At 42.3% G+C, this 9,432-nt stretch overlaps 1 protein-coding gene across 1 annotated transcript; it reads left to right on the top strand.

Moving 5' to 3' along the window:
* Nucleotides 1-647: 647 nt before the first annotated feature.
* Nucleotides 648-3,212, top strand: LOC110457511 (cell wall protein RBR3-like). Its single transcript, XM_021508824.1, has one exon. The coding sequence runs from the start codon at nt 648-650 to the stop codon at nt 3,210-3,212; it is 2,565 nt and encodes an 854-aa protein (XP_021364499.1).
* The last annotated feature ends 6,220 nt before the right edge of the window (nt 3,213-9,432 follow it).

The raw sequence follows: 9,432 nt of genomic DNA on the forward strand, positions 1-9,432 counted from the left end.
ATACAGGAACAGTTTAACAGCATTAGTGTGTGATTACAGTCGCTTGTGTGGGTAATCAAAGACACAAGACAAAACGTTACCATGTACAACAGGAAGTGAGGATCGCACTGCAGGGTAACCATCACTTACTCTGGTTCGCTTATGTTCAATCTTTTATATCACCAACCTTCCTGGAAGTGGAAATACAGAAAAATAGGACATCTTGACAGTGTGATCACTAGACCCTACTGATGCTCCAGATTGCATGATAATCACTTAACAGAGCTTTTACCATCAACCAATAAACCTGTTTTAGTTTTGAGCAACCATCATTATTTGTTACACATTAAATAAATAACAAACATGTTTGAACACTTCGATAATTGATAGATGGATGAGAGTTTAACTTTTCTGTAGAATAAAATCAACAAGATAACTTGATACATAAACATAACAAAAAGAATCTGTCTAACATTTTTTCTCCAGAAATCATTATAGACAAGGGGCCAATGGGGCCTAATTACAGTCACCTGACTGAGATGTGGTATAGGTGTTTTCATTGTTGTGAAATGACATGCAAATAATCTTACATACACAGCCAGATAGTACAAGTCAAATGAATATTATTATATAGAAATCTCTAGGCCTTATGATCATTGATAAAAAAAATGGTAAATGAGGAGCCCTCAGACACTGCAACCCACACACTACAGGAGCCCTCAGACACTTCAACCCAGACATTACAGAAGCTCTCAGACAGTGCAACCCAGACATTACAGAAGATCTCAGACACTGCAACCCAGACATTACAGGAGCCCTCAGACAGTGCAACCCACACACTACTGGAGCCCTCAGACACTTCAACCCAGACATTACAGGAGCTCTCAGACAGTGCAACCCACACACTACTGGAGCCCTCAGACACTGCAACCCAGACATTACAGGAGCTCTCAGACAGTGCAACCCACACACTACTGGAGCCCTCAGACACTTCAACCCAGACATTACAGGAGCTCTCAGACAGTGCAACCCACACACTACTGGAGCCCTCAGACACTTCAACCCAGACATTACAGGAGCTCTCAGACAGTGCAACCCACACACTACTGGAGCCCTCAGACACTTCAACCCAGACATTACAGGAGCTCTCAGACAGTGCAACCCACACACTACTGGAGCCCTCAGACACTTCAACCCAGACATTACAGGAGCTCTCAGACAGTGCAACCCACACACTACTGGAGCCCTCAGACACTTCAACCCAGACATTACAGGAGCTCTCAGACAGTGCAACCCACACACTACTGGAGCCCTCAGACACTTCAACCCAGACATTACAGGAGCTCTCAGACAGTGCAACCCACACACTACTGGAGCCCTCAGACACTTCAACCCAGACATTACAGGAGCTCTCAGACAGTGCAACCCACACACTACTGGAGCCCTCAGACACTTCAACCCAGACATTACAGGAGCTCTCAGACAGTGCAACCCACACACTACTGGAGCCCTCAGACACTTCAACCCAGACATTACAGGAGCTCTCAGACAGTGCAACCCACACACTACTGGAGCCCTCAGACACTTCAACCCAGACATTACAGGAGCTCTCAGACAGTGCAACCCACACACTACTGGAGCCCTCAGACACTTCAACCCAGACATTACAGGAGCTCTCAGACAGTGCAACCCACACACTACTGGAGCCCTCAGACACTTCAACCCAGACATTACAGGAGCTCTCAGACAGTGCAACCCACACACTACTGGAGCCCTCAGACACTTCAACCCAGACATTACAGGAGCTCTCAGACAGTGCAACCCACACACTACTGGAGCCCTCAGACACTTCAACCCAGACATTACAGGAGCTCTCAGACAGTGCAACCCACACACTACTGGAGCCCTCAGACACTTCAACCCAGACATTACAGGAGCTCTCAGACAGTGCAACCCACACACTACTGGAGCCCTCAGACACTTCAACCCAGACATTACAGGAGCTCTCAGACAGTGCAACCCACACACTACTGGAGCCCTCAGACACTTCAACCCAGACATTACAGGAGCTCTCAGACAGTGCAACCCACACACTACTGGAGCCCTCAGACACTTCAACCCAGACATTACAGGAGCTCTCAGACAGTGCAACCCACACACTACTGGAGCCCTCAGACACTTCAACCCAGACATTACAGGAGCTCTCAGACAGTGCAACCCACACACTACTGGAGCCCTCAGACACTTCAACCCAGACATTACAGGAGCTCTCAGACAGTGCAACCCACACACTACTGGAGCCCTCAGACACTTCAACCCAGACATTACAGGAGCTCTCAGACAGTGCAACCCACACACTACTGGAGCCCTCAGACACTTCAACCCAGACATTACAGGAGCTCTCAGACAGTGCAACCCACACACTACTGGAGCCCTCAGACACTTCAACCCAGACATTACAGGAGCTCTCAGACAGTGCAACCCACACACTACTGGAGCCCTCAGACACTTCAACCCAGACATTACAGGAGCTCTCAGACAGTGCAACCCACACACTACTGGAGCCCTCAGACACTTCAACCCAGACATTACAGGAGCTCTCAGACAGTGCAACCCACACACTACTGGAGCCCTCAGACACTTCAACCCAGACATTACAGGAGCTCTCAGACAGTGCAACCCACACACTACTGGAGCCCTCAGACACTTCAACCCAGACATTACAGGAGCTCTCAGACAGTGCAACCCACACACTACTGGAGCCCTCAGACACTTCAACCCAGACATTACAGGAGCTCTCAGACAGTGCAACCCACACACTACTGGAGCCCTCAGACACTTCAACCCAGACATTACAGGAGCTCTCAGACAGTGCAACCCACACACTACTGGAGCCCTCAGACACTTCAACCCAGACATTACAGGAGCTCTCAGACAGTGCAACCCACACACTACTGGAGCCCTCAGACACTTCAACCCAGACATTACAGGAGCTCTCAGACAGTGCAACCCACACACTACTGGAGCCCTCAGACACTTCAACCCAGACATTACAGGAGCTCTCAGACAGTGCAATCCACACACTACTGGAGTCCTCAGACACTTCAAACCAGACAATACAGGAGCTCTCAGACAGTGCAACCCACACAATACAGGAGCTCTCAGACACTTCAACCCAGACAATACAGGAGCTCTCAGACAGTGCAACCCACACACTAATGGAGCTCAGCTAATAAGAATGTTAAGTATGTGTAAATCAGGTTATGATCCTCCATCTTGTGCAAAGTTTGGAAGGTTGTGGAATAAAAGAAATGGTTTTTTTAAATTCCTCTATGTCATTCCGATTCACACAAAAGGTGGTTCATCACAGAGAAGCATAAGCCTGACTGCAATTGCCCTGTCAGCTTAACACTAGTACTTTAATAGTTAGAGGGAACAGTTCAAGGAGGTGTGCGCAGCCTGACAACACAGAGATTTACACAATAAAACACAGGGCAAACATTTTGGACTGAGAAATGTTACCAGCAACACCATGAATTTGTTATAAGTACAGCTTAGTCAATGATGCTGGTCATTAGGTAAGCTATCAAGGCTTGGGGCACAGGCTCCTACAGCTACCTGTCATGTGATGAGCAGATGATTAACGACACCAAATTGACCACTAGATGGCCTTCCAAAAAATAGATAATATAAAATCGGTAAGCACTCAACGCTTCACATGTACATATAGAGCAAAGCAATGGAAAAGATATTCCTGCAAGTAATGTATTAGGTTCAGTCTGAACAGGATAAAGGTCAATCACTGCACCCAGAACAAATTAAATACGTTCATGTGGAAAAGACACAGCTGACATAGTTTGTTAATGAAAATAACTGGACATTGGGATTGAAAAATAGCTGTGTCCATGTAAACCACAGCTTAAGTCCACGAGTAGATTGTTGTGCAATGTTTAGCAAGATAGGAACAGTTCCATTTACCACACTCAGCAGTTTTTTGGCCGATACAGATATAAATATGTGACTAGACCAGGGACACAGTAATCACACACATATTTACTGCCTCATCCTCACACTGGCTAGATATAGCCTCACACCATTTTGTCAATAAAACAGTGGAAATACTTGGTTATCTATTAAACCATACCAAATATTGTACATTGTATTGGCTTTGTTCAGTGTCATACTGGGTTTTTTTTATAGTTAGGTTTTCATTTGATTTCTTCACTGAGGCTGTTCCATCACAGAAAATCACTGGTATCAGTATCAAGGTCACATTAGGTCTCTATATAATATTAGGAGAAGTATCTATTGGGTTTGTATATAGTGTACATGATTAATTTACCACATATCTATTAAATGTTAGGTAAAAAATGTACAGGGTTTCTATATAATTGTAACAGGAGAGGAAAAATGCACGGCCAGACTGGGGTTTGAACCCAGGACCCTCAACCAATTGAGTTATCTGGTCGCCGACGATCGACTGAGTCAGTTCCGCTACATAATACTAGACTAATCTACTGGGTTTCTATGTGTTATTCTGTGACTATAGTTTACAGGGTTTCTATGTGTTATTCTGTGACTATAGTTTACAGGGTTTCTATGTGTTATTCTGTGACTATAGTTTACAGGGTTTCTATGTGTTATTCTGTGACTATAGTTTACAGGGTTTCTATGTGTTATTCTGTGACTATAGTTTACAGGGTTTCTATGTGTTATTCTGTGACTATAGTTTACAGGGTTTCTATGTGTTATTCTGTGACTATAGTTTACAGGGTTTCTATGTGTTATTCTGTGACTATAGTTTACAGGGTTTCTATGTGTTATTCTGTGACTATAGTTTACAGGGTTTCTATGTGTTATTCTGTGACTATAGTTTACAGGGTTTCTATGTGTTATTCTGTGACTATAGTTTACAGGGTTTCTATGTGTTATTGCATGACTATAGTTTACAGGGGTCGATCTATATATACTATTAGATGACTAATCAATTGCGTTTCTATTTAGTATTTAACGTCTATATAATTTACTGTTTCTATATTAGTTGATTAATTTACCAGGTTTCTATATAATGTAAAGTGACATATTCACTGGGTTTCTATACAACAAGTGATTTTATAATTGTCTCCCTTGATTTCACTAAGTTGGGGTTCTGGATTTGGTACAGGTAGATAGATCTGCTATTACAAATGAAACAGCAGACTTAAGCTAATTAAACTTGATCAGGGATCAATAAAACAAGATATCAGATCTTTTTTTTCTGGAAGATGTTATCAGTAATTGTATCAAAGTACCAGTCAAAAACTCGAAAAATCAAGAACAGTATTGAAATTTTTATTTCTTTTTTATTGAATTATTCATTCCATCTGCATGCTAACACTGAGCTATATCAAAAAGATGAAGACCAGATTAAAAGAACGATGAAAGAAAAACTGTCTCTGAACTTCCTAGAATAATTACTCAATATGATAAATGTTATGTACTGGATGCTCTGCTTCACAAAACACATCCTTGACATGCATGCACATGCACAATCATGCACCGCAGACCCAGTTACATCCAACGACATTAAAGCCAGGTTACAGATTTTGTTCTTGTTGTAAAGGATAGAAGTAACCCGAGATGATATCTCCTTCCTCCTGCCTTTTTCTCTCTCTTTTAGTGATGTTATCTTGACTGTCCTTTCCTTCCTTTCACATTTTTGTTGTCTCTCTAGGCTCCATAAATAACCACAGTGATAAGATGGCCGGGATAAGATGCAGGAGACAGCCCTTGCACAAATAAATATCATTGTCTCAAGATTTCAAAACCCTCTTTTGATATTGGTATCTTCAAACCTAACAAAGATATTCAAGGAAAATACTTCTCTTTACATTTTATAACCAATAACATCACCAAAGAAAATCACTTTAAACTATAAAGTGTTCTACCCCATTTATTGTGTTTTGTTTGAAACATTTACAGCCTCACAGAGCCTCCATGGATAGATCCGATATACAATGTTATTATTCTGATACAATAAAAAAAACCAAGAAAGTTTAAACTTACACAAGAGTGTTATCTAATGGTTCGTCTAATACATATTACTAGATTTGGTTTTTTAGTTAACAGGACTTAAACTCCTGTAAATTTAGGGAAAAACAATTTTACCTACTACTGAAGAATCCAAGTCTTAGACATGTTTTAATCGTCTCTACTCCCTCAACAAAACTTTCCAATGGGCTGATATGCTGATAACCGATCTTATACTTGTTTCATTCTGTATTTTCAAATCATAATAAAAATGTGACCCTGAACTATGGATTTTTTATTGATCACCTTACACTGACAGTATGTGTGGTATTGGTGGTAAATGAGGATGGGAAAGGAGATATACAGGGGGTTAGCATGTGGCTGGGTTAGGGTAAATTAGTGGCTGGGTTAGGGTAAATTAGTGGCTGCATTAGGGTGAATTAGTGGCTAGGTTGGGGTAAATTAGTGGCTGGGTTGGGGTAAATTAGTAGCTGGGTAAGGGTAAATTAGTGGCTGGTTTAGAGTTAATAAAGTGGCAAGGTTGAGTTAATATGTTGCTGGGTTAGGGTAAATTAGTGTCCGGGTTAGGATAAATTAGTGGCTGGGTTGGGGTAAATTAGTGGCTGGGTTAGGATAAATTAGTGGCTGGGTTGGGGTAAATTAGTGGCTGGGTTAGGGTTAATTAGTTGCTGAGTTAGGGTAAATTAGTGGCTGCATTAGGGTAAATTAGTGGCTAGGTTGGGGTAAATTAGTGGCTGGGTTGGGGTAATTTAGTGGCTGGGTTAGGGTAAATTAGTGGCTGGTTTAGAGTTAATTAAGTGGCAAGGTTGAGTTAATATGTTGCTGGGTTAGGGTAAATTAGTGGCCGGGTTAGGATAAATATGTGGCTGGGTTGCGGTCAACTAGTGGCTGGGTTAGGGTAAATTAGTGGTTGGATTAGGGTAAATTAGTGGCTGGGTTAGAGTAAATTAGAAGCAGGGTTAATGTAAATTAGTGGCTAGGTTAGGGTAAATTAGTGGCTGAGTTAGGGTAAATTAGTGGCTGAGTTAGGGTAATTTAGTGGCTGGGTAAGGGTATTAGTGGCTGGATTAGGGTAAATTAGTGGGTGGGTTAGGGTTAATTAGTGGCAAGGTTGGGGTAAATTGGTTGCTGGGTTAGGGTAAATTAGTAGCTGGGTAAGGGTAAAATTAGTGGCTGGGTTGAGTTAATGTGTGGCTGGGTTGGGGTTAATATGTAGCTGGGTTGAGTTAATATGTGGCTGCTAGGTTTGGGGTTAATATTTGGCTGGGCAGGGTTAATATGTAGCTGGTTGGGGCTAATATGTGGCTGGGTTAGGGTAAATTAGTGGCTGGGTTAGGGTATATTAGTGGCTAGGTTGACTTAATATGACGCTGGGTTAGGGTAAATGACTGGCTAGGTTAGGGTAAATTAGTGGCCAGGTTAGGGTAAATTAGTGGCTGGGTTAGGGTAGTTTAGTGGTTGGGTTAGGGTAAATTAGTGGCTTGGTTGAGTTAATATGTGGCTGGGTTGAGTTAATATGTGGCTTGGTTGGGGTTAATATGTGGCTGGGCAGCGTTAATATGTGGCTGTGTAGGTGTAAATATGTGGGCGGGTTGGGGTTAATATGTGGCTGTGTAGGGGTTACTATGTGGTTGGGTTGGGGTTAATATGTGGCTGGGTTGAGGTTAATATGTGGCTGGGTTGGGGTTAATATGTTTCTGGTTTGTGGTTAATATGTGGCTGTGTAGGGGTAAATATGTGGCTGGGTTTCGGTTAATATGTGGCTGGGTTGAGGTTAATATGTGGCTGGGTTGGTATTAATGTGTGGCTGGGATTAACATGTGGCTGTGTAGGGGTAAATATGTGGCTGGGTTTCGGTTCATATGTGGCTGGGTTGGGGTTAATATATGTGGCTGGGTTGGGGTTAATATGTGGCTGGGTTGGGGTTAACATGAAGCTGGGTTGGGGTTAATATGTGGCTTGGTTGGTATTAATGTGTGGCTGGGATTAACATGTGGCTGGGTTGGGGTTAATATGTGGCTGGGTTGGGGTTAACATGTGGCTGGGTTGGGGTTAATATGTGGCTGGGCAGGGTTAATATGTGGCTGGGTTGGGGTTAATATGTGGCTGGGTTGGTATTAATGTGTGGCTGGGATTAACATGTGGCTGGGTTGGGGTTAATATGTGGCTGGGTTGGGGTTAATATGTGTCTCGGTTAGGGTAAATATGTGGCTGGGTTGGGGTAAACATGTGGCTGGTTGGGGTAAATGTGTGGCTTTAGTTACCTGTGAAATACAAACCTTTAGTTTCCCATCAGAAACAAACCTTTAGTTACCTGTGAGATACAGTGTATTACCTGTGAGATACAAACAGTAGGTAACCTGTGAGATAAAAACAGTTTGTTACCTGTGAGATACAGACAGTTTGTTACCTGTGAGATACAGAGGGTTTGTTACCTGTGTGATACAGACAGTTTGCTACCTGTGAGATACAGACAGTTTGTTACCTGTGAGATACAAACAGTTTGTTAACTGTGAGATACAGACAGTTTGTTACTTGTGAGATACAGACAGTTTGTTACCTGAGAGATAGACAATTGGTTACCTGTGAGATACAAACAGTTGGTTACCTGTGAGATACAGACAGTTTGTTAACTGTGAGATACAGACAGTTTGTTACCTGTGAGATACAGACAGTTTATTACCTGTGAGATACAGACAGTTTGTTACTTGTGAGATACAGACAGTTTGTTACCTGAGAGATAGACAGTTGGTTACCTGTGAGATACAAACAGTTGGTTACCTGTGAGATACAGACAGTTTGTTACTTGTGAGATACAGACAGTTTGTTACCTGTGAGATACAAACAGTTGGTTACCTGTGGGATACAGACAGTTTGTCACCTGTGAGATACAGACAGTTTGTTACCTGTGAGATACAAACAGTAGGTAACATGTGAGATACAAACAGTTGGTTACCTGAGAGATACAGACAGTTTGTTACCTGTGAGATACATACAGTTTTTTACCTGAGAGATACAGACAGTTTGTTACCTGTGAGATACAGACAGTTTGTTACCTTTGAGATACAGACAGTTCGTTACCTTTGAGATACAGACAATTTGTTACCTGTGAGATACAGACAGTTTGTTACCTTTGAGATACAAACAGTTCGTTACCTGTGAGATACAAGCAGTTGGTTACCTGAGAGATACAAACAGTTTTGTTACCTGTGAGATACAGACAGTTCATTACCTGTGAGATACAGACAGTTTGTTACCCGAGAGATACAGACAATTTGTTACCTGTGAGATACAAACAGTTTTGTTACCTGTGAGATACAGACAGTTCATTACCTGTGAGATACAGACAGTTTGTTACCTGTGAAATACAGACAGTTTGTTACCTTTGAGATACAAACAGTTCGTTACCTATGAGATACAAAC

The sequence above is a fragment of the Mizuhopecten yessoensis genome, unplaced genomic scaffold (genome assembly GCF_002113885.1).
Source record: "Mizuhopecten yessoensis strain PY_sf001 unplaced genomic scaffold, ASM211388v2 scaffold9163, whole genome shotgun sequence".
NCBI lineage: Eukaryota > Metazoa > Mollusca > Bivalvia > Pectinida > Pectinidae > Mizuhopecten > Mizuhopecten yessoensis.

What these genes read in the sequence shown, in the direction of transcription:
- LOC110457511 (XM_021508824.1), top strand. Translation starts at nt 648, where the DNA reads ATGGTAAATGAGGAGCCCTCAGACACTGCAACCCACACACTACAGGAG.